General features: G+C 35.3%; 1 protein-coding gene and 1 pseudogene across 2 annotated transcripts; one reads left to right on the top strand and one right to left on the bottom strand.

Annotated features, from left to right (window-relative positions):
* Positions 1 to 5,109: 5,109 nt before the first annotated feature.
* On the bottom strand, positions 5,110 to 8,920 carry LOC107618016 (cysteine synthase). 2 transcript variants are annotated; one of them, XM_016319937.3, is made up of 11 exons: positions 8,771 to 8,920; positions 8,164 to 8,220; positions 7,940 to 8,049; positions 7,606 to 7,663; positions 6,998 to 7,261; positions 6,775 to 6,912; positions 6,636 to 6,687; positions 6,105 to 6,184; positions 5,801 to 5,860; positions 5,585 to 5,665; positions 5,110 to 5,418 (listed from the first exon to the last, which is right to left on the bottom strand). In XM_016319937.3, exons 2-11 carry the CDS (start codon positions 8,203 to 8,205, stop codon positions 5,326 to 5,328), a joined length of 978 nt encoding a protein of 325 aa, XP_016175423.1. In that variant the 5' UTR covers positions 8,206 to 8,220; positions 8,771 to 8,920; the 3' UTR covers positions 5,110 to 5,325. The 2 variants fall into 2 exon arrangements, with proteins under 2 accessions (XP_016175423.1, XP_016175424.1); XM_016319938.3 differs by having other exon boundaries at positions 8,703 to 8,883.
* Positions 8,921 to 13,607: 4,687 nt separating this feature from the next.
* On the top strand, positions 13,608 to 14,841 carry LOC148544673 (uncharacterized; annotated as a pseudogene).
* Positions 14,842 to 16,218: the final 1,377 nt, after the last annotated feature.

The raw sequence follows: 16,218 nt of genomic DNA, 5'->3' as shown, positions 1-16,218 counted from the left end.
ATACTATAACTACACCCCACTCCGAGTTTTCCTCATAGATGTTTATAGGGAGATATGTCACACCAAAAAATTTTCACCTCCTTGGCCCATTAAGCATAAAAAGGGTTGAAGTCGGACAAAATATTGCGAATACCATAAGCTCTATGGACATTGTTATGACTTAAAGAATGTCATAGAAAAGTTGTCCATGGAAGATATGGTACAAAGGTACTTGGCCAAAAGATCGAACAATCAAAGAAAGAGGAAAAGAGATTATCAAGACGGAGGATGGCAAGATCGTCCCCCGCAAACTCCTGAGAGGCACACACATATGATAAATGAAGGGTTTGCAGGAGGAGGAATCCCAAAATCCTCACGTAAAATGAATCTTAAAGAAGTATATCAAGTCGAGAAAAACAACAGAATTCCCAATTTACCTACAATTTCTTTCACCAAAGAGGATACACAAGGCATGACACCTGGCTATGATGACCCAGTAGTTATAACAGTGATCATTGCCAATGCAAGTCTCCATAGAACTTTGGTGACCAAAGGAGTTCGGCAGACATACTGTTTAAGCCCACTTTTGACAAGCTCAGACTAGAGAAAAAGGATCTGAAAGCATATCCAGATAACCTTTTCGGGCTGAGGGACACGCCAATCTAACATCTTGGATTCATCTCGCTATATACCACCTTTGGAAAAGGCACAAGGTCAAGAACGTTAAGTGTCGACTACATCGTGGTCGACATCATGTCTACTTACAATGCCTTAATAAGTCGGGCTACTTTAAACTGACTAGCAGCAGTTGTCTCTACACTTCACTTATGAATGAAGTTTCCAACTACAGAAGAAATCACCACCATAAAGGGAGATCAGAAGTTAGCAAGAAAGTATTACAATGAAAGCCTCAATTTAAGAGGTAGTACAGGTGGTAAAGAAGTCAACACTATTGAGTTCGGCGGTGTCCGAACTTGAGAAGAACTACGTCCCCAACCTGAAGAAAATATAGAAAAGGTGCAAATCGAGGATTGTGCTAAAAAGAGAGCGAGTATAAAGGCCAACTTGGAGGAAGGTCTAAAGGCACAGCTCGTTGATCTCTTACAAAGGAACTCTGACCTCTTCACCTGGAAAGTTTTTTATATGCCTGGTATAGACCCCAACCTCATGTCTCACAAGCTCGCCGTATATTCGGGCTCCCGACTAGTGCACGAAATTGACTCCACAAGTTTCGCACGGTGATGAGTCCATATTTGACGATAATTTTTGCTTGAATTAGATGGATTTCATCACATAAACTCACACTTAACCTAAAAATAGCATACTTTTGTGTTTGATCCCTAAATTGAACCTAAATGTGAAAACATGCATTTTTGTGCTTAAATTAGTGATTTTAATTCCACTTTTATGTCATTCAATGCCGTGATATATTTTGTGAGTGATTTCAGGTCACACAGATAGACTGGCAAGTGCACCGGGTCGTCCAAGTAATACCTCAGGTGAGTGAGGGTCGATCCCACAGAGATTGTTGGTTTGAGCAAGCACTGGATACCTTGCAGATCTTAGTCAGGCAGATAGAAAATATAGTTGTCATGAGAAAACGCATAAGACAGATAAATAAACAAAGTGTTACTAGATAGGTGTGAAATCAATGGTGTGAGAATGGTTGAGGCTTCGGAGATGCTTCTTCCTTCTAGATCAACTTTTCTCACCATCTACTCCAACTTCTGATTGATTCATTCCATGGTAGGCTGTATATGATTAATGCCAGGTCAGCTGTCACTAATCTCCTCTGCTTCAGATCAAACTCCGGTCAGCGGTCATCCAATCTAAACGGGGTAAAGCTCCTGCAGTCCATTTCCTTGGTGATCCTACTCAAAGCGCCACAGGCAAGGTCGAATCTTCTGGATCAGAGAATGTTATGTCTTAGTTCTAGCCTATACCACAAAGGCCCTAATCACCCCGCACCTCGGCTGAACTGATGTCTCAAAAAGTCCCCAAGAAAGCCGTGGATTAGCCGTCTAAGAAATGTATAATCAAGCTTGTGGTTCAGTACTATCCCGTCAAGGACTCGCAAGAACCATGTGAATAGGGATGACGGTCAAGTTACACTCCTAATTCATTAGGATGAAGAACGAAGATACATCTTAGAATAGAAGCAAGCATAAATTGAAATAGAATAGTGATATTATTAATCCATAAGAATCAGCAGAGCTCCTAACCTTAACCTTATGAGGCTAGTGACTCATACTGTACAAAAAAACAATGAAAAACGTGTAAAGTGGGGAAATAAGAAGATCAAAAGTTCTTAAACAAGGGTGATCTCCTCCTATATATACTAATCTGCTAACTAAGGATTACAGAAAATAAGATAGACTAGTCTTGTAGTGAGAAAATCCACTTTTCGGGCCTACTTGGTGAGTGTTTGGGCTGAGCTTGAGGGAATCCATGAGCTAATGCTCCCTTTTGGGCGTCCAACGCCAGCTTTGGACTCCTGAATGGGCGTTGGACGCCAGCTACTCCCCTTTGGGCACTGGACGCCAAGAATGGGGCTGGTAGCTGGCCATGAACGCCAGTTTGGGCCTTCATTTTCAAAGCAAAGTATGGATTATTATATATTTCTAGAAAGCCCTGGATGTTAGCTTTCCATATCCGTTTCGAGTGCGCGATTTGGACTTCTGTAGCTCTAGAAATGCTCCTTCGAGTGCATGGAGGTCAGATCCTGACAGCATCTGCAGTCCTTTCTCTGTCTCTGAATCAGACTTTGCCAAAACTCCTCAATTTCAGCCAGAAAATACCTGAAATCACTATAAAACACACAAAATCAAAGTAGAATCCAAAAATATTAATTTTGCACTAAAACCTATGAAAATATAATAAAACTTAAACAAAACATAATGAAAACTATATGAAAATGATGCCAAAAAGCGTATAAATTATCCGCTCATCACCGACCTATTCAACAAAGGCAGCGGAAGCTCGGTCCCGAAAGAACTCAAGTTGTGGAAAAACAGGTGCAGGCCTTATTAGAAGTCGGATTCATAAAAGAGCTAAAATATCCTATATGGCTAGCTAATGTAGTTTTGGTAAAAAAAGTAAAATGAAAAATGGAGGATGTGTGTTGATTACACTGACCTCAACAAATCCTGTCCTAAGGATCCATGCCCTCTCTTGAGCATCAATGCCCTGGTTGACTCGGCTTCAAGATATCGGTATCTGTCCTTTATGGATGCGTACTCGGAGTACCATCAAATCCCAATGTATAAACCAGACCAGGAAAAGGCTTCTTTCATCATTCCCAAGGATAACTATTTTTATGTAGTAATGTCTTTTGGATTAAAGAACGCTGGAGCCACATACCAATGACTGATGAATAAGGTGTTTTGCTCCCACCTAGGAAAGCTCATGGAAGTATATGTGAATGACATGCTCCTCAAAAGCAAGGACGACTTCACTCTTTTGTCCGACCTCTCTGAGATATTGTCCACAATAAGAAAGCATGAAATGAGATTGAACCCTTGAAAATGCACCTTCATATTGGAGGCCAAAAAATTCTTAGACTTCATGCTCACTCAAAGAGGTATAGAGGTTAACCCAGACAAATGCGTAGCAATATTAGAGATGAAAAGCCCGACTTGTCTCAAAAAGGTCCAACAACTAAATGGAAAGTTGGCAGCATTGTCTAGATTCTTATCAGGATCAACATTGAAGTCTCTACCTTTATACTCAATAATCAAAAAAGGAAACCAATTTGAATAGACCTAGGAATGAGCATGCCTTTCAGAATTTTAAAGCATTTATGGGCCAACCTTCGATATTGACCCGACCTGTTGCTGGAGAAGAGCTCATCCTCTACTTGGCAGTTGCAAGCTAAGCTATAGCCTTAGCCCTGGTCCAAGAAGATGAGAATGGACAGAAACTCATATGCTTTGTTAGCAAGGCCCTATAAGGGGCAGAACTAAACTATCAAAAGATAGAAAATTTTGCATATGCTCTTATTCTCACCTCTAGAAGGCTCCGACCTTACTTTCAGTCTCACACCATAAAAGTCCAAACTAATCAACCCATGAAACACATTCTAAAAATTTAATCACAATTGAATTAAAATTGTAAACTCATACACAATAAAAATTATAGTCAATAATAATCAATCTACCATGTTATCATTTTATCAATATCTTTACTTTTCAAATTTTTTTTCTTTACTTTTCAATTTTTTTCCCTCTAAATACATAAGTTTGTCAATTTTATATTGAAATGCTTTCATTTTTCAATGTTCCGTTTTATTTATTTAAAATGGGGATGACAAAATTTCATGAGGCGCAAGGATTCCTACGAAAACTGCTTCGAATGGGGATCCAACCGTAAAAAAATTTTTCTGCAGAAACAGGAATGGGAAGTAAAATTCTACCGGGACAAGTGCGGAGATCCCCGCTCCCTATTAATCCTCAAAATTTATAAATTTACTTAATTGTCCTTAATAGTTTATTTCTCATGTATGTTTTTTAGCATTTCACATGCCATATAGAGAGACTCTAAATTACTAATCCTCATTTGTATAACCATTCTTCAATTCAAAGATCTCTAGTGCTATCTGTACTCCATCCAACTTTTCTACAGCCACTCCCTCGTCCACTGCTCTATGCTCAATGTCGCCGTCACCCCCCTCCCCCCTCCCAAAACCGTGTCGGCTCGAAAGAAGTCACTATCTGCCATTTAGCATTTTTGTATAAAATCTTCCCGTTTTTGTATATGATGAAAACTTACAGCTCTATTCTTATAAAAATTAATTAGTTAGAACCATTGGAGAAATGGAAAATGGATCCATAGCAAATAGGAATGGGAGGCAATATTCCCCCACGACAAAGGTCAAAGACAGGGACTAATAACAAATCTGGGGGCAAAGATGGGAAATGGGGAGACATCTCCACCCCCACCCCATGCCGTTGCCATCCCTAAAATACACTTATTTGATACCGTCGCAGTTGTCTATGGTGATGAGGCTCATTTACAGAGATTCATACAAGAAATAATGGCATTTTCTGATTTTAGTTTTTGAAACCATTTTGTTAAAGATTATGAAGAACCCCCTACAAAACATAAATATGGATGGTTAACAGATAAATTCCGTGAGGTAACACTGCCTTTTATGAATGAGTTCAAACATCTCAAAAGCACCACCTGAGACGGCATTATTCAATTGAAGTCAATTTACAAGGAATAGGAGAGCTAATCATGTTCCAGATAAATATGGCAAAGGCATATCAAAAGCCAACCAAAAGCTTCAACTTGAAAAGCTCTGACAAAGCCTCCTACTTCAGATTTAAGCACAATTTTCTAAGAAGTTCAGGGCTCGAAGACCATGTTCTCTGTTTCTCGCTTCACGGATTCAAAGAGCACAGACGAAAGATAACGCTCACCAAAGCTTGGGAAGACCACCTATTCAGGCACCCGATGAGTGTGTTAGTTCTCGAATATGGCATATTTAATAATCCTTATTCAATATAATGAGGAAACCAGGAGGTTGATTCAAGAAAACCAATTAAAAAGACAGCTATAATAACTGCATTTTAATACAAGATGAACAGAACGAGTGCAAACTTACAACAATGAGTTTTCCAGCATTTTCAGGCCTCTTTGCAATCCTAATTGCAGCAGCTGCAGCAGCACCAGATGATATCCCCACCTGCAATTCATGTTCATCAAAAACACAGAATAACATTAAAAAATATTCCCTCTAAATCATGCAAGTAGAAAAGGCTAAGCATCTAAACAAATTTGGGGGAGGATCCCCTTTGAAATATCTTTCAGGGGAACTTACCAACAGACCCTCTTTCAACGCTAGAAGTTTCGCAGTTTCAATAGCTTCTTCACTAGAAATCTACAAAAACAAATAATATTATGTGTCACCATCAATCCGAGTGAAAAAAAAAAGTATACAGGACTCTCACATCACATTGCTAGGTCAAATTATCAGAACTCCTGGCCCTGTCTATGCAATGATTTAAGGTCCTTCTGGTCTTCCCAAGGAAAAGTTGCATCAGATTATTACACATAAAAACACAAACACACACACAAACTAAACACACATTATTTAAATTTAAATTAAAAAATAGATGCCTTACTTGGATAACTTCATCAAGTAAATTGACATCCAAAACACCAGGGATGAAGCCAGCACCAATTCCTTGGATCTTATGAGGACCTTGTACACAAACAATGCATTTGTCAGGGGAATGATAACTAGAAAAGGCATTTGATAAGTTTCAATACAACCATACAGATGAATGTAGACTAAAAGGTTAATAATCTTGTCCTCTATCTTGTTTCATCTCTTCTCTCGGTCTTAATGATATTTTTTTTATCAACAAAGAAAAAAATGGAAGTAGTACAACATTTTCTTTTTATTTTATACGAGAGGAGCGCACATGCTGAGCTATACATGAGCTCATGAGTTTACAAGTGTTTAAAATGCTTCTAAAGTGTAAAATAAGAGAAGCAAAGTATATGAACAAGAACTCAACAATAAGATGTATCCCTCTATACAGACTGTGACCAACGATACTCTCCAAAGAACTGTCAAAACACCTATATGTTTATTTGGGAAACAGAGACCAATGGCATAAAATGAAATTCAGAAGAGTTAAGACTCTTACCAGGTTTCCCTCCAGACAATACTGGACTTTCAACTGGTTCGATACCATAGAGCTAAAAACAAGAGAATAGGTGTAAGTCAAACAACGGATAGACTAGAAAAATAAAACTGATAATATGAATGAAAATTAAAAGCCTAACCTTAATATTAGGGTTCTGCTCTTTCAGATATTTCCCAGCACCCGTTACTGTACCTCCAGTCCCAATCCCAGAAACAAGAGCATCAACTTTACCACCAGACCCCTTCCAGATCTCTGGTCCAGTGGTTTCATAGTGGATCTTTGAAGAGGATGAAGAGAGCTAGTTAGTTAATTCTCTTCAACCAATTGATTCTCAGAATACAATACAAGGACAGAATTATTACCTTTGGGTTAGCAGGATTTTCAAACTGCTGAAGAATATAAGCATTTGGGGTCTTTGCTAATATCTCTTCGGCCTTTGAAACAGCTCCTTTCATACCTTTTGCTGGATCTGTGAGAACCAACTCGGCTCCAAAAGCTCGAAGAATGGTTCTTCTTTCAAGGCTCATTGAAGCTGGCATGGTTATAATAAGTTTATAACCCTTGGCAGCAGCCATGAATGCCAAACCAATGCCAGTATTTCCACTGGTAGGCTCAATGAGGATACTCTACAATACAAAAAACAATTTCAAGCCTGTTAATTCTTCTTTTATTCATCCAACATCAAAACAAAAACTTCCCAAGTACGAATTGCTAAGGATGGTTGAACGGCAGCAGTGTATTGATAAATTGATATCAATTCACTGAGTATTTACTGAAAAACTCCAATTTCAACATTTTAAAACTGGAGAGCAACAAAATATCAATTTCAGAAAGAATTACATAAAATCTACCATCTACATATAATAAAGCCTAAACAAAGGGTAGAACGAAGTTTTTATGCGATATGAAGTGTCGGTGATAAATGAATTGAAATATCAGAGCAGGAAAGAAGGTCAAAACCAAAACTTACTTCACCCGGATGAATTAGTCCCTTCTCCTCAGCATCTGCAATCATGCTATATCCTATCCTGCAAAGGAAAAACTTAAACATTAACAATATATGGACAACAATAAGTTCCTTGATGCCAATTAGAATATATCACCTATTAGAACCTCAAAAATTGAACTAAGCAATCTCAACAACACAAAAGACTACAAAATTAACAGCTCGGTAATCTCAACAACACAAAGATCACTATAAAATTAAAAGTTAAGTCACCTCAACAAAACAACATAAAAGGACTAAAAAACCATACATTTGCAGCCCAACACTTTCAGATATAAGAAAGAAGATTTCTATATACCTATCTTTGACACTGGAGCAGGGCTCCATCATTTCCAGCTTAGCAGCGATTTGGGCGACACACCCATCGACAACATGGTTGAGATACACCAACGGAGTCTTCCCAATTAACTGTGATAATAAACAAATAAATAACTAGCAACATTTCCCAATCATATAGATTTCAAGCTAAAATGTTTTGATTATTGAGACAGATAGCAAGGTGCGGTTTAACATTTGACTTACTTCAGTGACATCTTTTGCAATGGTTGACTTCTCTTCCGCCATTTTTGAACAAAATCTCTGCAAAAGAATCATAAAGTAATGTAGAGATCTTAGTAAATACCACTAAACAGATTTATAAAAAAAATCATAATTCATCATTACTCATATTGACAGCCTTGACTACTTGTATTTCTATATCTAAGAATCCTTTGAATTTTCGCGTGAATGAGATTACAATCCATCCATCCTTGCGGTAAAGAAAACAGTAAAACCAATAAAATCTGAGATCGAACAGCCAAGTTAAAAACAAATTAGATCTTTTCAAATTACTGTTGAGTCCACGGAATGATCAATGAAAATGAAAAGAAAATGTGGTAAGTCTAAGCTTAGAAGCCTAAAACGTTGAAACTTCTCATCATCGATTAATTAATCCAAGTAAAGTGCACATGAAATTTTCATTTTCACTAGGGCTTCATGACTTGATTACATGACCAGAAAAAGAAAAAGAAAAAAGCGGCTACATGAGATAGCTAGTAAGAGAGTAGAGAGAAGTGATAAACCTCTAATAGGAACAGAAAATGGTGACGATGAAATTGAGCGATATGAATTTTGATGAATCGGGTCTTACCTAGGTTGAAGGGTCTTTCTACAGAAAGAGGAGATAAGATTGAAAAGAGGAGAAATTGGAAAATCCGAAAATATGAAGATGAAGACTTGGTAAAGTTTTTCTCGGAGACACTATGGTTACCGAGTTAATACTTAAATTTGTCTATAGAACGATTACCTGACGTGTTAGCTAACGTGTTAAATTAGTGATAGGTTTTGTGTCATTTAATATGTAGAAAAATTATTTATAATTAAAATAATTTTAAAAAATTTAAATATAAATCATTTTTATATTAGAAATTTTAGAAATTTCAAAAAAATTAGACTTTCTATAAATTTTTTTATTTTTTTATAATATTAAATTTAAAATATTTTTTAATATTATTAATTTTAATATTATTTTTTAAATCTTAATAAAAGAATTTTCTTGCAAAAAATAATAAAAATTATTAAATTATTATAAAATTATTTTGTTATTTATTTTTTAAAATTTTATATTTTTAAATTATAATTTTTTTTATAGTGTAATTTTTTTATTTAAAAGAATTTATCAAATATTGATTATATATTTAAAAATTTAATATTTTAAATATCACTAAATAATATAGTAGTTATTTTAAAATTTAAATTTTTTAAAATGATAATTTTTATTATTGTTTAATTATATGGTAGAACTCAATAATTAAAAAATTAATTTGTGGGATCACTTTTTGAATTTTAATATTTTAATATAATTTTTTTAAAATAATACTATATTTATTTAGTAAAATCTAAAATATTAAAATTTTTAGTATCTAACTAGTGTTTTTGTCCCTAATAAGAGGATGAAAAAAAATTTATTAATTTTAGAAGAAAATATTTTATATTAATTTTAATGAGAGAGTGTCATATGACATATTTTGGTTGTTAAATTAGTAATATAAATATATAATATAGTTATATTTCAATTTTAATTTTAATATTTTAATTTTAATTTTAATTACAATTAGAGAATATCATGTTACATATTTTAATTGTTAAATTTATAATTAATTATTGACAATAATATATAAATGATATAGAGTGGGTGAAAAATGAGATAGAGAAAAGGAAAGAGAGGAGGAAAGAATTCATTAGTCTTAGAGAAAAAAATTAGTTTTAATTACAAATTTGCAATAAGAGAATGCATGTATCATATTTTAGCTATAAAAATAGTAATATATAATAGATAGATAATAAATTAATAATAGTTTGATACAATTATTTATATAAAAAATTTCACTACAAAAAATTAGAATTTGAAAATAAAAAATCTAAAAATACATATGAGAAATTAATTTTGTAATAATTTAATTATTTTAATTATTTTATTTGAAAAATTCTTTATTAAAGTGTAAAAAAATAAAATTAAAATGGATAGGATTAAGAAATATTACAAATTTAATATTATAAAAATTTATATAAGAATTAATTTGATCAATTTTAAAAATTTTAGGTATAAAAATGATTTATATATGTATTTTTAGTGACTAATTTAATTATAAATAAATTTATAACATGTTAAATGATACGTGGCATGTCGGATGTCACTAATTTGATACGTCAACTAATCGTCTTATGATACGTCGCATTAACCTATCACATCATCATTCAACTAACGGAATGATCAATTTAACTTATATTTTATCTTTAATTATTAACCCTATGATTATGTTTTTAAGAGTACACAATAATTTAATTTATATATATATGTGTGTGTTTTTTTAACCTTAAAATATATTAAAAAGAACATTTTTTCAAGTTAAAAAATTTAATATCACTTTATATATTATTAAATATTTATATTTATTCTTATTTTTTATTTTATATATATATAAAACAATTTCATCAAATATAATTTTGTCATTCATATTTATTAAAATCATTTTTCTATTTTATTATATATAACTATAATTATTTTTAAAAACTAATTTTAGAAAATTATTTTTTAAAATCAAAATTTTAGCAAATTAGATCGAAATCACAAGAGAGAAACAAAGAAAGATTGACATGTGTTGATATCTCCGAATATAATAAGACGAGGTTTGGATTTAATTTATTAGTGAAGTTTGTCCTTAGTATTTACTAATACAACGCCTTCAAATTATAATGTTTTTTTTTTTTAATTGAATTTTAACATTAAATTGGATAAAAATTACAGAGAGAAAAACAAAGAAAGATTAGGAAATGACGAAATGTACACTTCCGTATATAAGGCGAGGTTCGGAATGACGGAATCGGATTTTATAAATTAATTTTGTCCTTAGTTACTACCTTTTTCTTAGGGCAATTTTTTTAAATAAATAATTTAATTATTTTAATGATCAAAATATATAATGTACAGTGTATTTATTAATTTACATTGTATTTATTTCTGTATGGATATCTGGAGGGAGATGTCCAATCGTGCAGAGTACGAACAAAAAAGGGGGAGAGTGCACCTGCAAATGCGCTCTGAAGTTTAAGTTAGTATTGAGAATTCAATGTATATCCTTGGAGTAGAATGCCATACCTTTATATGTGAAGAAAAGTAGGTTGATTATACTTTTGTTGGTCGTGGTATTTGATAAACCCCATTTTTAGGGTTTATCTTGTGCTTAATTTAGTAGATTTTTATCCACTATTCTCACACTTATTCATAGAATTCGCATGTTTTACATTTTCCTTTCTAATTTTGTACCATAATTGAAAACATGCTTCTTTTATCTTAAATTTGCTAATTTTAATCCCCTCTTATTACCATTCGATGCCGTGATATGTTTGTTAAGTGTTTTCAGGATTTACAAGGCATGAATGGCTTAGAGGATGGAAAGGAAGCATGCAAAAGTGGAAGGAATACAAGAAATTGAAGGAATTGCTAAGTTGTCAAGCCTGACCTCTTCGTACTAAATCGATCATAACTTGAGCTACAGAGGTTTGAATGAGTCGGTTCTAGTTGCTTTGGAAAGCTAACATCCGGGACTTCAAAATGATATGCAATTTGCCATAGTTTCCATGTAGTTAGGCAACGTGCACGCGTGGATCACCCGTACGCGTGACCTTGCGAAAGTTCAGCGACGCGTACGTGTGGGCGATGCGTACGTGTGGGCGACGCGTACGCGTGACAGAGCCATGTGCTGCATGTATCAGAAAACGCTGGGGACAATTTTTGGGCTGTTTTTGCCCCAGTTTCAAGCCCAAAAACACTGATTAGAGACTGCAGAGTGAAGGAATCAATTGGACACATCTCATTATTCACACATGAGGTTTTAGATGTAGTTTTCTAAAGAGAAAAGCTCTCTCCTCTCTTTAGGTTTTAGGGTTCTTAGTTTTATTCCTTTTCAAATTCTGAATTCTATCTTATTTTCAATTTAGTTTCTCTTCCACTTTTAATTGTTCTAGCATTCTAGTTTATTTATTTCCTTTGTTGATTACTTTATGTTGCCAATTTAGTTTATGAATTCTCATGTTAGATTTGATTTCCTTTTTTAATGCAATTTGTGGTATTCCATATTTATTGCTCATTTCTTCGTTTGTTATTATTAATGTTTGTAATTGGTTGTTTGAATTTAATATTCTTTGCTAGTTTTCTATGTTTTTTTATGTTGTGCCTTCCAAGTGTTTGATAAAATACTTGGGAGGGTTTTAAGTTAGATTTTTATATTCTTATCTTGAATTGATTAATTGGAGACTCTTGAATCATCAAAGTCTCTTGTTGGTTGGTGATTAAAACTAGCTAGTTGACTTGAACTTCACTAACTCTAGTCTTTGATTAGGACTTGTGAATTCAAGTTGATTTTCTCACTTGACTTACCTTCAATTATTAGAGGTTAACTAAGTGATAGTAAAAGGCAATTACCATTACAAGTGATTATGATAATGGGGATAGGAATTTCAATTATCAATCCTTGCTAAGACTTTTCTTAATTGTTAGTTTGTTTTCGTGTCATTTAAATTCCTTGTTCAACATTTAAAAAACCTAAAAAGATACTTCCTCATAACCAATTATAAGTACACTTCCCTGCAATTCCTTGAGAGACAACTCGAGGTTTAAATACTTCGGTTGATTTTTATTGGGTTTGCTTAAGTGACAAACAAATTAAATTTGATTGAGGTTTAACTGTCGGTTTAGAACTATACTTGCAACGCGATTTTTTTTTTGTGAAATTCTTTACCGACGATTTTTCCACCATCAAATTTTTGGCGCCGTTGCCGGGGAATTGCAAACGTGTGCCTTATTATTGGTTATTGTACATATTTGCCTTTTGCTTATTTGTTAGTTTTTGTTAGTTTTAGGACTTTGTTGCCTATTTTTATTAGTTTTTATTTCTCTTACTACTATGAATTCTCATCCCTTTGGCTACGAGTTGGGTTTAAATTATGTTGTAGGGAATGGAAGCTATAATGAGAACATGCATCAAGGTTGGGACAATCAAAGATGGGAGGAGCCACAAGGATTTGATCAACCCTATTGGCAACAACCTCCACTCACTTTCTATGAGCAAGAACCATTGCAAGGTGCATATTAATCCAATGGATATGGTAGACTCTCTTGTAGTTACCAACAAGCCCCAGTCCCACCATATGCCTATGAACCCCCTCCTCAACATAGCTTTGAACTACCATACTCACAAGCCACCTACTACCAAACACCCTCATATGATCCTAACCCTTATCCACCATACCAACCACCTTATGAACCATATGAACCATATATAGAACCACTCCAATTCCGATACAATTACTCCCAAGAACCACCACCTCCATATACACCATGTCCATATCCATCAATCCAAGAGCCATATGATCCTAATTATGTTAGCCAAGCGGAACAAGAGTCAAAGGATCATCTCAAGGAAGCAATGGATCGACTTCAAGCAACCATCTGTCAAAAGTTTGACCCATGTGAGAACAAGGAATTGAAGTGTGTTGTGCAACAAGTGGAAAAGATGGAGAGTGTTGAACAACCACACCCTTATTATAATGAACCACCCTCATATCATGAACCTTTCCTCCCAAGCAATGAACCCTCATATCCACCCCAATCTCCAATGGATGACACTCTAAGCATTCTTCTTCAAGAGCAAAGAGAGATGCAAAGGACGACACAAGAGTTCATAGCTACCTTGACCGAGGTAGTAGGTAATTTAGCCTCTCTACGCTTCGACACTCAAAGTACTCCCATAGCTACATGTGGAGAATCAATAGAAGAGCGTAGCATGAAGGAGACACTAGAAACTCTGGTGGACAATGAGGAACGTGACTTTGTATAGTAACAAGTGGAGGAAGCCGTAATAGTTGAAGAGGAAGAAGTGGTTGAAGACTTAGGAGATGTCGAACCTCCATGGGAATCTAGAGTTGTAGAGTATTCCTCCAAGAAGATTGAAATTGATGTCAAGGAGGCTAGTGCACAACCTCCATGGCATATTCCTTATGAAAAGTTGGATGGGATAGATCAAGAAGTAAGTTCCCTTGGTGATGATGATCATGAATCAAGTCTTCCTAGTGATGAAGCTACATCCGCAAATGAACTCCGTGGGTATGAAGAGCCTTCTCTGAGTGAGTTTGAGAATGATGAGGAAGTGGAAGTCCTTTGGAAAGGGTGGACAGGAGTTAAACATGCTTTGTCAAGATCGTTGGAAATTTCTCTACCTAGGATGCCATCTACTCCTTCATTTGTGTGGGTAAAACTTATCTCTATTCTTCTTCCTATCCCACTTGAGTATGGTATTCTTGAAAACGATGGTCAATTTAGGAAGCTATGTGGCATTAAGCGTAAGAGAAGGATGTTTAGTGGTTGGAGTTTCAAATCAAGGCTCATCAAGATTGATACTTCAAGCGCTAGATGCAAGGGTCGAACTAGTGAATATTTGGTTGAATCTAAGAGAAGAGTTTGGTACTACATTGAGATTTCGGACTGCTTGCCACCCGGTTGGGACAATGGTGATCCACTTCAAGACGGATGTAGAAACAAGATTTGGGATTCGGGAATATATGAGGATCAATTTTGGGAGCTCAAAGCTTGTGAAGAACTCCATTAAAACTTGGGAAATTGGTATTGATAGAGCTTATTGGAAGTCCAAGCGTTGGTGGTAGTTTCAAGATGAGTTCAAGCACAAGCGACCATGACAAGGAGCTCACCAAATGTCCAACTTAAGGACAATAACTAAAAGTGCTAAGTGGGAAACAACCCACCATGGTATGATCCTTCTTTTTATTAGTTTTAATTTATTTCTATCATTCTTGATTTCCAGTTCTGCATATTTACTTTTATTTTGCATAAAAAAAAAGAGAGGGAATCGACGCACAAACGTCTACGACGCGCACGCGTCGTATGTGTATGCGCAACATATTAAAAATGAACAGAGAGTTGCGCGAGAGCCGAGTGGGAGGGGTGCCTGGCGCACAGGCCACTCCACGCGTACGCGTGCCTCACGCATACGCGTCCCCTGCAAATTTTTCAATCCACGTGTAAGCGTCAGCAATGCGTACGCGTGGGCAAGCAAATTGGCTTGAAAGAGTGAATTGAACAGAGAGTTATGCGGCCATGGTGCTGGAGTCACGCGAGTAGTCAAGCGTACACGTGACCGACGCTCACGCGTCAGAATGCATTTTTCACCATCCACGCACACGCGTGGGAGACGCTTACGCGTCGCATGGCCGTTTCCATTTTCACACGCACGCGTGATGTATGCGCACACGTCGTGCCCTATTCTTCAATTCTTAATTCTTTCTTCTCTCCTTTCTCCTTCTTTCTTCCTCCTTCCTTACTTTCTTCTTCTTCATTCCTTTGACTTCTCACCCTTATTCTCTTTCATTCTATTCTCCTTATTGCATTTGCATACTTTCACTCATGGCATTTTAATTTTGTGCATGTTTTCATTTTCTTTTCTAAATTTGATACTTTTTTTCTTCGGTGTTGAATTTCTTGCTCAACTGTTGAATATATCTTACATTATTCTGGTACTTCATGACTCGTTTTATTCTGATTGAGTGATATTATTTAAGTCAATGCTAATCTTTTATGATACTTGTATTCCTTTTGCATTGACATGAATTTATATTGTCTTTCATGACCCACTATCTCTTCCCCATTATTACAATTCTTGCACTATTGATATGCCATTCGCCTATATTGCTTTCTCACTTGCATGTTGTAGCTACCAGGTAGTTGAGACCCTCATTATTTGGCATCAACCCACCCATATTCTATTTGTTTTTTATTTTTATTTCTGGGTTACTTTTCTTCCCTTTTCTCTTCTTTCAGGATGGCCATCAAGAAAGAAAACATAAGACTTTTACATGGGGCGACAAACAAGTTCCTACGCACATTCTTTGGAGAAAACGCATCTGTTGGAGCCACCCGCCGACTTGCATATCTTAGTATGCACTGAGGATGGTGCAATCTTTAAGTGTGGGGAGGTCGATACCGACTTCCGTGGGTTAGTTACTTCCTTTTTCAACACCAATGTT

This window comes from Arachis ipaensis, chromosome B9 (assembly GCF_059453495.1).
Source record: "Arachis ipaensis isolate K30076 ecotype BB chromosome B9, ASM5945349v1, whole genome shotgun sequence".
NCBI classification, from domain to species: domain Eukaryota; kingdom Viridiplantae; phylum Streptophyta; class Magnoliopsida; order Fabales; family Fabaceae; genus Arachis; species Arachis ipaensis.
Note: the sequence above shows the minus strand (reverse complement) of the source record. Positions and strands in the feature narration are given on the sequence as shown.